The sequence below is a fragment of the Pleurodeles waltl genome, chromosome 2_2 (assembly GCF_031143425.1).
Source record: "Pleurodeles waltl isolate 20211129_DDA chromosome 2_2, aPleWal1.hap1.20221129, whole genome shotgun sequence".
Taxonomy (NCBI): Eukaryota; Metazoa; Chordata; class Amphibia; order Caudata; family Salamandridae; genus Pleurodeles; species Pleurodeles waltl.
The window spans coordinates 1,128,631,830-1,128,648,206 of NC_090439.1; the positions used below are offsets into that span (position 1 = coordinate 1,128,631,830).

Consider the following 16,377-nt stretch of genomic DNA (forward strand, 5'->3'; position numbering starts at 1 on the left):
CACCAGTTGTTTGAGGCCGAGGTTGGCGAGGTTGTCGAGCAGGGTGGTGGTGTTGTGGTCGTTGTTTTGTTCCAGATGGAAGTTGAGGTCACCTAGGAGGATGTAGTCCGGCGAGGCGAGGGCGTGCGGGGAGATGAAGTCGGCGATGGCGTCGCTGAAAGGGGCGCGTGGCCCGGGAGGACGGTAGATGAGGGATCCTCTGAGGGTGGTCCTTGGATCGGTGCGAATCTGAAAATGCAGGTGTTCAGCGGCGAGAGGGGTGTCTTCGGTGGAGGTGGTGACGCTGATGGAGTCTTTGAAGACGATGGCGATACCTCCTCCTACCTGGTTGGTGCGGTCTTTTCTGGAGATCTTGTAACCTTCGGGGATGGCAGTGGCGATGTCAGGGGCCGAGGAGGCGTTCATCCAGGTCTCCGTGATGAAGGCGACGTCCGGTGCTATGGAGTCCAGGAGGTCCCAGAGTTCAACGGCGTGTTTGTGGACGGAGCGAGCGTTGACTAGGATGCACTTGAGGTGGTTGATGGCGCGTGGGCTTGTGGTTGTTGCGTGGTGGAAGGTGCGTTTGCAGGAGTTGCAGGCGAAGGGTCCATGGGTGCGTTTGGGGTGAGCTTGGAAGCAAGTGTTGGAGCGTCCTGGGTTGAGGGCGTGGAGGGTGGTGGGGTCGTAGCGGGTCAGCGGGGCTTGGGAGAGCTGGGGACCAGGGGTCGTGGCGCTGGGCGCGGGACAGGCGCGGACGGGCGCAGACGGGCTTGCCTCTGACGCGCCGCTGCGCGCGCCCGCTGCACAGTCGCGCAGCAGCCGCCATATGAGGTAGGAGGGGCGGGGAGGGGTCAGGTGGGGGCGAATGGGAGCTGGGGGGCGGGGGCGTGCAGGAGGTCGCTGCGGGAAAGCGTGAGGGAGGGGGGGGACAGGTAGAGTGAGAAGAGCTGGGTGAGGGGGGTTTAAGGGTGGAGGGGGGTGAGTGTTAGGAGGTTTAGGAGATAAGGGAGAAAGATAGGAGTAGGGTTGAGAAGATAGGGGAGGGGGGGTTGTAGAGGTGGGTGAGGGTGAGAGGTAGAGTGAGAGGATAGGAAGATAGGTAATAGAGGGGGTGAGGGAGGGGGGGAGAGATAGAGAAATAGATAGAGAAAATAGATAGATAGGGAAATCGATAGATAGGGAAATAGATAGAGAGATAGGAAGATAGGAGGAGGTGGAGAGTGAGGGAGTTAGATAGTGGGATAGAGAGATAGAGAGATAGGTAGATAGGAGGAGTGAGGGAGGTAGATAGTGAACGGGTTAGATAGGGGAGATAGAGAGGGGGATGCGAGTGGGGGAGGGAGATGAGGCAGGAGCAGGAGGGCAGGCGCGGGGAGAAGAGGACGGAGGAAGCAGAACAGCCGAAGTCAGAAGACAAGAAGAACAGAAGACAAGAAGACAAGAAGACAAGAAGAACAGAAGAACAGAAGAACAGAAGACCGGAAGGAGAGAAGAAAGGAAGATCAGAAGACCGGAAGGAGAGAAGAAAGGAAGACCGGAAGAACACAGAAGAACACAGAAGAACACAGAAGAAGATACAGAAAACGAAGAACAGAGGGCAGAAGACCACAGAAGAAGATGAGGAAGAAGAGAAGTAGAGTGAAGACGGGGGAAAGAAGAGTACAGAAGAAGATTACAGACGAGGAGCGAGGAGGAAGAACAGAAGAACAGAGAAGAAGAAAAGAAGAAAAGAAGCAGGAGCAGGAGAGAGGGTGAGTAGCGCGGGGCAGAACGAGGGGCTGGGAGGTGGGGGGTACTTACTGTGGGGTGGGTCTCAGGAACTCAGGAACCTGGAGGAGCTGCAGCGGCAGGGGGAGCGACCTACCCTTGGGTCAAGGGTCGCTACCACTGTCGCGCAGCGGCCGCCATATGAGGTAGGAGGGGGGGGAGGGGTCAGGTGGGGGCGAATGGGAGCTGGGGGGCGGGGGCGTGCAGGAGGTCGCGGTGGGAATGCGCGAGGGAGGGGGGGACAGGTAGAGTGAGAAGAGCTGGGGGAGGGGGGTTTAAGGGTGGAGGGGGGTGAGTGTTAGGAGGTTTAGGAGATAAGGGAGAAAGATAGGAGTAGGGTTGAGAAGATAGGGGAGGGGGGGTTGTAGAGGTGGGTGAGGGTGAGAGGTAGAGTGAGAGGATAGGAAGATAGGTAATAGAGGGGGTGAGGGAGGGGGGGAGAGATAGAGAAATAGATAGAGAAAATAGATAGATAGGGAAATCGATAGATAGGGAAATAGATAGAGAGATAGGAAGATAGGAGGAGGTGGATAGTGAGGGAGTTAGATAGTGGGATAGAGAGATAGAGAGGAGACACTGGAGGAGTACTCTATGTACCTTTTAGGAGGAGGCACTGCAGGAGTACCCTAAGTACCTTTAAGGAGGCACTGAAGGGGTACTCTATGTACCAATGAGGAGGCAATACTGCAGAGGTACTCTATGTATCTGTAGGGAAGTGACACTGCAGGAGTACTCTGTGTACTTATAGGGAGTGGTACAGCAGGGGTACTCTATGTACCTGTAGGGAGGAGGCACTGGGGAAGTACTCTATGTACCTTTTAGGAGGAGGCACTGCAGGAGTACTCTATGTACCTTTAAGGAGGCACTGAAGGGGTACTCTATGTACCTATGAGGAGGCAATACTGCAGAGGTACTCTATGTATCTGTAGGGAGGTGACACTGCAGGAGTACTCTGTGTACTTATAGGGAGGTGGTACAGGAGGAGTACTCTATGTACCTGTAGGGAGGAGGCACTGGGGAAGTACTCTACATACCTCTAAGGAGGCACTGAAGGAGTACTCTATGTACCTATGAGGAGGCAATACTGCAGAGGTACTCTGTGTACCTGTAGGGAGGTGGCACTGCAGGAGTACTCTGTGTACCTTTACATGGCTTCATGAATTGGCAACAAAACTTCCAACTCCCGATTGGTAAAGGTGCAAAGAGGGCCCAGTCCTTTCTATTTATACTAATTAAATATAACTTTTTCCCTGGATGTTTTAAACGGGGTCTCTAGTTGGCAGTGGTTTGCACCCTGTCCAAGTAGGGACCCTCACTCTAGTCAGGATAAGGGAGTCACACAGCTAAGATATCCCTTACTCATCCTCTTGGTAGCTTGGCACGGGCAGTCTGGCTTATCTCCGAGGCAATGTGTAAAAAGAGTAACTTAGTGAAAACACCACAAAAGTACTCCACACCAGTTTAGAAAAATAGCCAATATTTATCTGAGTAAAAGGCCAAAACGGCACAAATCCAACATGCACAAGTAAAGATATGAATTTTCAAAGATTAAATCTCAGTATAGCGCTTAGAAACACAAGAGCTCCAACTGGAACTATCACTGCGTCATTCCCAACAGTCTAACGCCACTCACGAGGGAGTGCAGGCCAGTCACCGAGTCCACGGACCCCAAGTACAGTACCTTGGAAAACTATGAGGAAACAAAGACATTGCGCAGAGTCGGGGAGGTGAGGCAAAGCTGGAGCTGGTGCGGCAGCGGTTCCTTATTGCGACCGGGGAGGTGAGGCGTAGGTTCCTTACTGCTAGGCAGTGGAGGTGAGGCAATGGTTCCTTATGGTTGCAGGGAAGATTATACGGCATTGGTGGTGAGGCGTTGGTTCCTTACAACCCGGCGGGGTCAATGAATCCAACGGGTCAAGATACGTGGAGTCGACTTTGAAGTGTCACGATCAATCCATGGGGCCACAGGTGCTGCAGCAGGGTCGGGTGTCCCGGACGAGGGTGACAAGGCACTCAGGACTCATGCTGTGGTGAGACTTCGGAGGTGCCATGGCGTCAAGCCTGTGATGCAGGTCACAGTCGCTGCACTCAGCAGGGACAACAGCTCCAGTGCAGGCAGCAGCACAGTGTCAGACAGTCGTACTGCTTCGAAGTCCCTCTGGAGTTGATGTGCTTGGTTTCTTCTTCATTGAACCAGCGCTCACTTCCAAGGGCTCAGGGGACTGTATTTGGCACCACTGGGCAAGTCAGGACTCCTAGCAAGAGAGCCCAGGCATTGGTAGGTAAACTCTTTGTTGGCCCTGAAACTTCTTAAAAGGAGGCAAGCTCAGTTCAAGCCCTTGGAGAACATGGGGAAAGTATGATATAGAAAGCAAAATCCAGTCCTTTCACTCCCAGGACAGAAGCAGCAGGCTAGCACAACAAAGCAACAGGCAGAGTGGCAGTCCCTCCTACAGCATCCAGCTCTTGTTCCTGGCAGAATGTCCTCAGTCCAGAAGGAGGCTAACTATATGGTGTCAGAGGGACAATACCGATACCCATTTTAATCTTTGAAGTAGGCAATCTTCAAAGAGAAGTCTTTGCAGTGCACAAGATCCTGCCTTTCCCTGCTCTGGCCCTAGATACACTCCAGGGAGTTGGAGACTGTGTTGGGTGAGGACAGGCACAGCCCTATTAAGCTGCAAGTGTCCGCTCCTCCCACCACTCTAGCTCAGGAACACCCATCAGCATATGCAGGGCACACCTCAGCTCCTTTTGTGTGACTGTCTAGAGTGAATGCACAAACAGCCGAAATGTCATGCTGACCCAGACATGTATTCCGCAGACAGGCAGAGGCACAGAATGGTTAAGCAAGAAAATGCCCACTTTCTAAAAGTGGCAATTTCAAACTCACAATTTGAAAGCCAACTTTATCAAAAGATGTATTTTTAAATTGTGAGTTCAGAGACCCCAAACTCCATATCTTCTATCTGCTTTTGTTGGGAAATTACATTTAAAAGATATTTCAAGACAATCCCCATGTCATCCTATGGGAGAGATAGGCCTTGCAATAGTGAAAAACAAATTTAGCAGTATTTCGCTATCAGTACATGTAAAACACACCAGTCCATGTCTTACCTTTCAAATACACTGCACCCTGCCCATGGGGCTACCTAGGGCCTAACGTACATGTATAAAAAGGGAAGGTTTGAGCCTGGCAAGTGGGTGCACTTGCCAGGTTGAATTGGCAGTTTAAAACTGCACACACAGACACTGTAGTGGCAGGTCTGAGCCATGTTTACAGGGCTACTCATGTTGGGGGCACAACCAGTGCTGCAGGCCCACTAGTAGCATTTGATTTACAGGCCCTGGACACCTCTAGTGCACTTTACTAGGGACTTACCAGTAAATCAGATATGCCAATCTGGGATAAACCAATCACCAATACAATTTACACAGAGAACATATGCACTTTAGCACTGGTTAGCAGTGGTAAAGTGCCCCGAGTGCTAAAGCAATCAAAAAGAGGGTCAGGAAAAAACAGGAGGAAGGAGGAAAAATGTTTGGGGATGACCCTGCAAAAAGCCCCAGGTCCAACACTGCATATTCCCATTTTAGATATTTTGGGGCCAATTCACAAAGCCATGTAAGAGTACGTAAAATAGTGCTACAGGAGTATTTCTCCAAACGCCTTTGTAAATACCCGGGTCTACATGTTTATATTCCACCCTCTACTATTCTTCGACAATGGGATGCAGAGAAGAACTGTAACCAGTTTTGTTTGCTCTTTTATTGAATATGTTCCACATTTGTTAAACACAATCCTAGTGTGATCAGATCAAGTGTAGAGCTATCCACATATGTGGGATCAACCAACAGGACATACACAACAGGAGACTCTACACATTTATAGCAGTAAATTGTGCACACGTCTGGGTTCAGTCACCAGGTGCTACACACACACACAAGGTTGTGCATGTTTGAATGTTCAGGCACCAGCCCCTACTCGCATACACAAAGGTGGTACACATCCAAACACATGTGGGTTTATGTTCATGTTAGTGGGTTTAGGCAGCAGGCGCTTCACGTCACACACACAAGTTTATGTCCATGAGTGTGAGCAGCAGGCACTTCATGTCACACACACACACACACACACCAGTTTATGTCAATGTTTGTTCATGTTTGTATGTGTAGGCAGCAGGCGCTTCATGTCTCTCACTCACACGCACACCGGTTTATGTCCATGTTTGTGGTTGTGAGCAACAGGCGCATCATGTCACACACAAACACATATACACACACACCAGTTTACGTCCATGTTTGTGAGTGTAGGCCGCACACCCTTCATCTCTCTCACACAGACACACACACACACACTCCCATTTATGTACATGTTTGTACATGTTTGTAGGTGTGGGGACGAGGCCCTTCATGCCACAAACGGGTTTATGTCCATGTTTGTGGGCAGCAGGCACATCATGTCACACACACACCAGTGTATGTCCATGTTTGTACTTGTTTGTAGATGTGGGCAGCAGGCCTTTTATGCCCCCCCCCCCACACACACCTGTTTATGTCCATGTTTGTATGTGTGGGCAGCGGGCCCTTCCTGCTACAGACACACTGGTTTTTGCTCATGTTTGCACACATAGCTTTGGGTTTGTCCATGGTTGCACACACGGCTTTGGGTCCATGTTTGCACACGCTGGTTTGGGTCCATGTTTACATGCACAGGTTTGGATCTATGTTTACATCCACAGGTTTGGGTCCATGTTTGTACATGGTTGTTGGTGTAGGCAGAGGGCCCTTCATGCCACACACACACACCGGTTTATGTTCATGTTTGTGCACACACGTTTGGGTCCATGGTTGCATGCATAGCTTTGGGCCCATGTTTGCAAGCACAGCTTTGGGTCTTTGTTTGTACACAAAGGTTTGGGCCCATGTTTGCGCACAGGTGTTGGTCCTTGTTTGCACACACAGGTTTTGGTCCACGTTTGCACACAGGTTTGGGTCCATGTTTGCACACACAGCTTTGAGACCATGTTTACACACACAGTTTTGGTTCCATGTTTGCACACACAGCTTTGGGTCCATGTTTGCACGTGTAGGTTTTAGTCCATGTTTGCACACAGGTTTTGGTCCATGTTTGCACATAAAGCTTTGGGTCCATGTTTGCACACAGATTTAGGTCCATGTTTGCACACACAGGTTTGGGTCCATGTTTGCACATAAAGCTTTGGGTCATGTTTGCAGACAGGTTTGGGTCTATGTTTGCACACACAGGTTTGGGTCCATGTTTGCACACACAGGTTTGGGTCCATGTCTACCCACAGATTTTGGTCCATAATAGCACACACAACTTTGGGTCCATGTTTGCAAGCACGACTTTGGGCCCATGTTTCCACATGCAGGTTTGGGTCCATGTTTGCACACACAGGTTTGGGTCCATGTTTGCACACCAGTTTCGTTCCATGTTTGCACACACAGCTTTGGGTCCATGTTTGCACACAGATTTAGGTCCATGTTTGCACACACATATTTGGGTCCATGTTTGCACACAGGTTTGGGTCCATGTTTGCACACAGGTTTGGGTCCATGTTTGCACACTCAGGTTTGGGTCCATGTTTGCATGCACAGCTTTGGGTCCATGTTTGCACACACAGGTTTGGGTCCATGTCTACCCACAGATTTTGGTCCATAATTGCACACACAACTTTGGGTCCATGTTTGCATGCACAGCTTTGGGCCCATATTTGCAAGCATGGCTTTGGGTCCAGGTTTCCACATGCAGGTTTGGGTCCATGTTTGCATGCACAGATTTAGGTCCATGTTTGCACTCACAGGTTAGGACCGATGTTTGCATGCTTGGCTTTGGGCCCATGTTTGCACACAGGTTTGGGTCCATGTTTGCACATAAAGCTTTGGGTCCATGTTTGCACACAGATTTAGGTCCATGTTTGCACACACATCTTTGGGTCCATGTTTGCACAGAGGTTTGGGTCCATGTTTGCACGCATGGCTTTGGGTCCATGTTTACACACAGGTTTGGGTCCATGTTTGCACACCCAAGTTTGGGTCCATGTTTGCATGTACAGCTTTGGGTCCATGTTTGCACACACAGGTTTGGGTCCATGTCTACCCACAGATTTTGGTCCATAATTGCACACACAACTTTGGGTCCATGTTTGCACACAGCTGTGGGTCCATGTTTGCATGCGCAGCTTTGGGCCCATGTTTGCAAGCATGGCTTTGGGTCCATGTTTCCACATGCAGGTTTGGGTCCATGTTTGTACTCACAGGTTTGGGCCCATGTTTGCACACAGGTTTCGGTCCATGTTTGCACATGCAGGTTTTGGTCCATGTTTGCACACAGATTTGGGTCCATGTTTGCACACACAGCTTAGGTCCAAGTTTACACACACAGTTTTGGTTCCATGTTTGCACACACAGCTTTGAGTCCATGTTTGCACACGCAGGTTTGGGTCCATGTTTGCACACAGGTTTCGGTCCATGTTTGCACACACAGCTTTGGGTCCATGGTTGCACACAGATTTAGGTCCATGTTTGCACACACATCTTGGGTCCATGTTTGCACGCATGGCTTTGGGTCCATGTTTGCACACACAGCTTTGAGTCCATGTTTGCACACAGGTTTGGGTCCATGTTTGCACACAGGTTTGGGTCCATGTTTGCACACTCAGGTTTGGGTCCATGTTTGCATGCACAGCTTTGGGTCCATGTTTGCACTCACAGGTTAGGACCGATGTTTGCATGTGACCGATGTTTGGGCCCATGTTTGGACACAGTTTTGGTTCCATGTTTGCACACACAGCTTTGAGTCCATGTTTGCACACGCAGGTTTGGGTCCATGTTTGCACACCGGTTTCGTTCCATGTTTGCACACACAGCTTTGGGTCCATGTTTGCACACAGATTTAGGTCCATGTTTGCACACACATCTTTGGGTCCATGTTTGCACACAGGTTTGGGTCCATGTTTGCACACAGGTTTGGGTCCATGTTTGCACACTCAGGTTTGGGTCCATGTTTGCATGCACAGCTTTGGGTCCATGTTTGCACACACAGGTTTTGGTCCATGTCTACCCCCAGATTTTAGTCCATAATTTCACACACAACTTTGGGTCCATGTTTGCACACAGCTTTGGGTCCATGTTTGCATGCACAGCTTTGGGCCCATATTTGCAAGCATGGCTTTGGGTCCAGGTTTCCACATGCAGGTTTGGGTCCATGTTTGCATGCACAGATTTAGGTCCATGTTTGCACTCACAGGTTAGGACCGATGTTTGCATGCCTGGCTTTGGGCCCATGTTTGCACACAGGTTTGGGTCCATGTTTGCACACACAGGCTTTGGTCCATGTTTGCACATAAAGCTTTGGGTCCATGTTTGCACACAGATTTAGGTCCATGTTTGCACACACATCTTTGGGTCCATATTTGCACAGAGGTTTGGGTCCATGTTTGCACGCATGGCTTTGGGTCCATGTTTACACACAGGTTTGGGTCCATGTTTGCACGCCCAAGTTTGGGTCCATGTTTGCATGTACAGCTTTGGGTCCATGTTTGCACACACAGGTTTGGGTCCATGTCTACCCACAGATTTTGGTCCATAATTGCACACACAACTTTGGGTCCATGTTTGCACACAGCTTTGGGTCCATGTTTGCATGCGCAGCTTTGGGCCCATGTTTGCAAGCATGGCTTTGGGTCCATGTTTCCACATGCAGGTTTGGTCCATGTTTGTACTCACAGGTTTGGGCCCATGTTTGCACACAGGTTTCGGTCCATGTTTGCACATGCAGGTTTTGGTCCATGTTTGCACACAGATTTGGGTCCATGTTTGCACACACAGCTTTAGGTCCAAGTTTACACACACAGTTTTGGTTCCATGTTTGCACACACAGCTTTGAGTCCATGTTTGCACACGCAGGTTTGGGTCCATGTTTGCACACAGGTTTCGGTCCATGTTTGCACACACAGCTTTGGGTCCATGGTTGCACACAGATTTAGGTCCATGTTTGCACACACATCTTGGGTCCATGTTTGCACGCATGGCTTTGGGTCCATGCTTGCAGACAGGTTTGGGTCCATGTTTGCACACTCAGGTTTGGGTCCATGTTTGCATGCACAGCTTTGGGTCCATGTTTGCACACACAGGTTTGGGTCCATGTCTACCCACAGATTTTAGTCCATAATTGCACACATGACTTTGGGTCCATGTTTGCACACAGCTTTGGGTCCATGTTTGCATGCACAGCTTTGGGTCCATATTTGCAAGCATGGCTTTGGGTCCATGTTTCCACATGCAGGTTTGGGTCCATGTTTGCATGCACAGATTTGGGTCCATGTTTGCACTCACAGGTTAGGACCGATGTTTGCATGCCTGGCTTTGGGCCCATGTTTGGACACAGGTTTGGGTCCATGTTTGCACACACAGGTTTGGGTCCATGTTTACACGCACAGCTTTGGGTCTATGTTTGCACACACAGCTTTGGGTCCATGTTTGCACACACAATTTTGGGTCCAGGTTTGCACACATGGCTTTGGGTCCATGATTGCACACATGGCTTTGGGTCCATGATTGCACACAGGTTTGGGTCCATGTTTGCATGCACAGCTTTGAGTCCATGTTTGCATGCACAGCTTTGGGTCCATGTTTGCACACACAGCTTTAGGTCCATGTTTGCACACAACTTTGGGTCCATGTTTCCACACGCAGATTTGGGTCCATGTTTGCACGCACAGGTTTGGGTCCATGTCTACCCTAAGATTTTGGTCCATAATTGCACACACGACTTTGGGTCCATCTTTGCACACAGCTTTAGCTCCATGTTCGCATATATAGGTTTCGGACCATGTTTGCACACAGGTTTGGGTCCATATTTGCTCACACAGCTTTGACTCCATGTTTTCACACAAAGGTTTGGACCAATGTTTGCACATACAGGTTTGGGTCCATATATGTACACGCAGGTTTGGGTCCATGTTTGCACACAGAGGTTTGGGTCCATGTTTGCAAGTGCAGGTTTGGGTCCATGTTTGCACACGCAGGTTGGGTCCATGTTTGCACACACAGGTTTGGGTCCATGTTTGCAAGTGCAGGTTTGGGTCCATGTTTGCACACACAGCTTTGGGCCCATGTTTGTACACAGAGCTTTGGGCATGTTTGCACACACAGATGTTGGTCCATGTTTGCACAAAATATAAAAATATTGTAGAAAAAATACAGACAACCAAAATAGCAACTAGGTAAATATATGTTTATTAAACTCAACTACACATATTTGTATGTTGACAATATAGGCCAAGAAGAAATTTTTATTATGCCAGCAATTTTCCCGATTTTCATGTTATCCAAAATTTGATACATTTCTCAAAGTTTTGCACTACCTAAATTTGCGTATTTTTTTTTTTGTCCAAGTGCGATAAAAAGTGTTTAGAGATATCCGAGGAGAGTTGTAGAAAATCTACACAAAATATAATTCAATGAGATTTCCATGGAATTTCAGAAGAAAAAATTATGCAATTCACCCAGCCCACGATATGGAGTTAAGAATAGTAAATACCAATGCATGTGTACCCTTGTCGATATTTTTGCTGCAATGTTCTCATAGCGCTATATTTCTGTAGTCGATACTGTGACATACAACCGCATTAATAAACAGAGCCTGCTGAACCACCACAGACGTCATGGAAACAGTACTTACTGTAAAACAAGGCAAAAAAATAATAAGGCAATTGAAGGGAATAGTAGAGTGATTTTCTTTCTTCGCATCTCTCAGTGGCGAAGATCGAAGATTTGCTGCCACAATCTGGCATCTATCTCTTGCAGTGTTGCAGCAATAAATCTAGGTATGGGTCCTAAAGTAAAATTTTAACAGATCCAATTCATGAAAGGGATCCGGCCTCTTTGACAACATAGCACATTTCGGTTGGTCCCTTACATCCAACACAGCTCAGATACGCCATACTGTCAGCTACCAGTTCTATCAGCCATGCAGTGCCGAATTAAACCCTGTGGAGGCGCCTAGGCAGTCGAAATTTTGGGGGGCCCCTCGCAAATCATGTCCTAATACGTTTTTTAATTTTACCAACCAACAATTTTAATAAACCAATTTTATTACACAAAACTAAACATTACACATACGTAGTTTGCACCAAATGTTTTTACAAACTGACAGCAGACAGAAGATGAGCTTTTAAGAAACAAACTGTTATGTGAATCTGATCTCTATGGTTTATGTACTTTAAGTTTTAAATGGGTACATTACATTAATACAGTATTTTCTCTATGGAGTCTTTAATGGAAAGTTTTAGTTTATTTGAGTTGATTAATTTTTTTCTATATTTTGGAAACAATTTAAGAAAGCTTGATCGTAATTTTCTTTCAAGATCAAATCAATATTATTTTGATCCGCTATCGTGGGGCCCCTAAAAGGAGTGGGGCCGAAAGGCCGGTGCCTACTTTGCCTATTTGGTAATCCGGCATTGCAGCAATGGATATTTAAACTCCAAGCTCGTACTGTTCCCCTCACCGGGCACCGGGCACATTACCACTACACGGGTCATGACCGCCATTTCCAAACTCTGCTCTGCGAAGGATACAATGGAACGGGGTAGTTAGCGCCAGGATAGCGCTATGAGGCCTTACCGAAGGCAGACTGTGCGCTATACACAAAACCTAAGATATCATAATATGAAACAAACAGGTCAGTGTGCCAGCTGAAGCCCCACACCGAAGATGCTCTGAGCAAGATTATGAGCTGTTTTTTTAAATTGCACTTAAGTTCAGCATATTGGCTCTTTTTTTAGTGAGCTCAGGCTTCGTGTATCATGGAACGGCCTTGAGACGTTTTAAGGCTGGGCAAAGCGGGCTCTGGCCCAGGGCCCAGCATTTCAGGGGGTCCCTTGATAGAGCCAGCTCTGTTCTGCAGAGAGTCCTGCCCTGGTGGCCTTTAATAATCCTTAAATAGATTGTTTTAAATGCCGTTTTCCTTTATTTTTAGTGTGGGTGATGTGTGAGAGTCTGTTACAGACATTTTGCAGAGAAATGTGTGTTTATGTTTTATACAACGTCTATAAAACGTTTCTTCTAGATCAAAACAGAACCTCACATATGAGAATAGGGGGACGGGTCACAGAGATTATTTGCAATAATATTAGTGAGCTGTAGTTCTGTCACGATATTGAAAACTCACATCACTAACCCTAAATATTAAATGTAAGCACAGCTGGAATTTGGCCCAGTGCGCCTGCGCACTGTCAGTGATCTGGACAAAGAGGGCAGGAAACAGCTGAAAATGGATCATAAATTCAAAGCTGTTCTGAATAGGGGGTGGGGGGTAATTACATTTGGCCCAGGGCCCCCAAATCATTAAGCTGTCCCTTGGAAGGGCAGCACGACAGCCCTCGTTCCAAGCAGTAACAATGCAGAAAACTGTGCTACATTATACAGCAAAGCTCTCTCAGAAGGAACAAAATAAACCATGTGAGAAACCATGTCACTATCGTCGATTAATGACTCAAAACATAAACATAAAAAGTCGTAATAATATAAAGAGATTGCAGAAAACTACACAATGCAGCCATGTGCAGGAGCCCAGATTAGATCCAGAGTGGACATCCCTGAAAAGCCCAGTACAAAGCCTGGCTGTAAACTGGGCGCTGGAATTATGCGATTTTGAGGCCGCTGCATTTTCTGCATTTGTCTAAACTATCACTTGGTGCATATCCTGCAAATTTTAACACAAAAATGTTTCTAGATCAAAATTCATTAAAAACGGGGCAGCACATGTTGCAGCGCTATGGAAGGCCCTCCGCAAAGGTTGGCATAGCCCCCTTTCTGTTGCTTATTGCTGTATTTGGTTGTTGGTACTAATGGGATGAAACCTTTGCGCTGTCAGTGTTAACCTATGTAAAAATAACAAAATATGGAAGTAATACTATTACAGAATGCGCCACGTTAGGCTGCATAATTTGCCTTTCCTTGATGCATAATTTAGTCAACCTTGCCGCATAATTTGATCATCCCCTTCCGCATAATTCCAGTGGCCCTGGCTATAAGTTAACATACATGTCTCAGCATTGCACGAGCAGAGGAAGGTTCCCTCACCCTCACAAAATAGGCACTGCACAGACATTATGTTCAAGATTACCCTCACATATAAATCTCCTGTATCAATAGTGTACACATCAGGTGCACTATAAACATCGGCAGTGCAAGCTTCCCTCACAGACTAAGCACCGCAAGTAGCAATGCAGCTTCTCTTACAACAAACAAGCACGGCCAGCAGTTTTCACTCACAGAACGGGTGTGCTACAGGCAGCAGTGCAAGCTTCCCTCACACAGAACAGGTGCACTACAGGCAGCAGAACAAGCTTCCCTCACACAGAACAGGTTCACTACAGGCAGCAATGCAAGCTTCCTTCACACACATCAGTGCACTACAGGCTTCAGCAGTGAAAGCTTCCCTCACACAGAACAGGTGCACTACAGGCATCAGCAGTGCAACATTCCTTCACTCAGAACAGGTGCACTAGAGACCTCAGCAGTGCAAGCTTCCCTCACACAGAACAGGTACACTACAGGCTTCACTAGAGCAAGCTACCATCACACAGAACAGGTGCACTACAGGCTTCAGCGATGCAAGCTTCCCTCACAGAACAGGTGCACGACAGGCTTCAGCAGTGCAAGCTTCCCTCACACAGAACAGGTGCACTACAGGCTTCAGCAGTGCAAGCTACCATCACACAGAACAGGTGCACTACAGGCTTCACTAGTGCAAGCTACCATCACACAGAACAGGTGCACTACAGGTATCAGCGGTGCAAGCTTCCCTCAGAGAACAGGTGCACTACAGGCTTCAGCAGTGCAAGCTTCTCTCAGAGAACAGGTGCACTACATACAGGCTTCAGCAGTGCAAGCTTCCCTCACAGCACAGGTGCACTACAGGCTTCAACGGTGCAAGCTTCCTTCACAGATCAGGTGCACTACAGGTATCAGCGGTGCAAGCTTCCCTCGCAGCACAGGTGCACTACAGGTATCAGCGGTGCAAGCTTCTCTCACAGAACAGGTGCACTACAGGCTTCAGCGGTGCAAGCTTCCCTCACACACAGCATTGTTATGCTACCAGGCGTGAACTCCATTAAGTGCTCACTGAGGAAGGCTCAGATTTCTTCCCCTCACCACCAGTAGTGGCAGCACATGTGCTCTCGGCAGAACATCACCCCATGACACCCCACTCCTGGCACCCCTTCTTACCCTCGTGTGGTCCGATGGGTCCGGCGGATCGGGGGGCTGACCCTCTTCATCCTCGCCGGGCTCCTCCTTCTTAAAGAGGGTGTAGAAGATGTAGACTATCAGGGAGTAGAAGGCATACATCTGGGACAGAGGTGGCGGGGGCAGTGAGACCCCCTCAACCGCCTGGAGAGTCCAGCACGCACCCCTCTCCTCCTATTCGAAACTCCCTACGTCCGAATATCCGCTAGAAACCCGGACGGCTCCCGAACCGAACGCACATCCTTTGTCTAGGATCCATTCATAAAGCGGAAAGGAGGTTCGGATTCTCCGCGAAGGTTCGGATCCGGTGGGACGAGGTTCGCGAACCGGCGCAAGGTCCGCGGGGTTACATTCTTCCCGGAAGCCCACGGCCGCGGTCCCAGAGGGGCGGAGAGCTCCGCCTCGGATACGAGGTGCACAGCCCGCGGAGTGAACCCGGCTCATGCATGGGTATCCGACCTCAGCGCCGCACCAGCCCCCCTCCCCGGCTCCTCCTCTCTCTCCCGGGCCCGGCAGGTTGGACTGGGACCAGCCGCAGAGGCTGTGAGCATGCGCAGTGCGTCTCCATCACTGCAGAGCACTGGTCCACAGAAGATGCAAGCGGGCAGCATCCGGCGGAGGGGCTGCCTGGCAGTCTGCACGTAGGCACGGAAGGGGCGACCAGTGCATCTCCCACCAGCCCGGAGCTGAGGAGGGGGAGGCAGGGTCCCGGGGAGGGGAGCGTCAGTACAGAACGGAGCTTGTAGTTCCAGGATCCCGCCTTTCCCCAGTATCACCGGATGTTTTCAAATGTGCCAACGACAGCGTGAGCTGTGAGCGATAGCCCGCTTGAAGCAGGTATTCGAGGCGCTACGGCAGGGCAAGTTTTTCGAACACAAGTCACAGAACAGGAACATTACAGGCATCATCAGTGTTTGCTGCACTCACCAACATCAGGGTGAGCTTCCCTCACACACTGTGAAGACACTGTATGTGCATCATCCCGCAAACGTCTCTCATGCACACAAATGTAACACATATGCATCATATACATACATATATGTACATATATATTTATATATACATACACATAAATGTATACTTTTATATATGTACATATATACAGATGCATATATACACAAATCTAACACACCTGCATCGTATGCAGCCTATGCATAGATACATACATTTATATAGATTCATACATACATATATATTTATACATACACATGTATATGCATGAAACGGTCCTCATTGAAGCGCGCATTCCATGCTGGTGCAAACGTGAGGAATGGACATTTCCTCCTTAATTTTTCGAACAAACAATTGAAAACAATTGTAACGTTGCACTCCAGGAAAGTTCATATGCTT

The 16,377-nt window shown here is 48.5% G+C and overlaps 1 protein-coding gene across 1 annotated transcript in view; it reads right to left on the bottom strand.

The window, feature by feature from the left end:
• KIFC2 (kinesin family member C2) overlaps positions 1-15,640 on the bottom strand; it is a 145,136-nt gene extending 129,496 nt beyond the window's left edge. Inside the window, exon 1 of the mRNA XM_069220992.1 lies at positions 15,010-15,640. Within this exon, the coding sequence (XP_069077093.1) occupies positions 15,010-15,129 (120 nt within the window). The 5' untranslated portion in view covers positions 15,130-15,640. The remainder of the gene's footprint in view (positions 1-15,009) is intronic.
• Between the last annotated feature and the right edge of the window lie 737 nt (positions 15,641-16,377).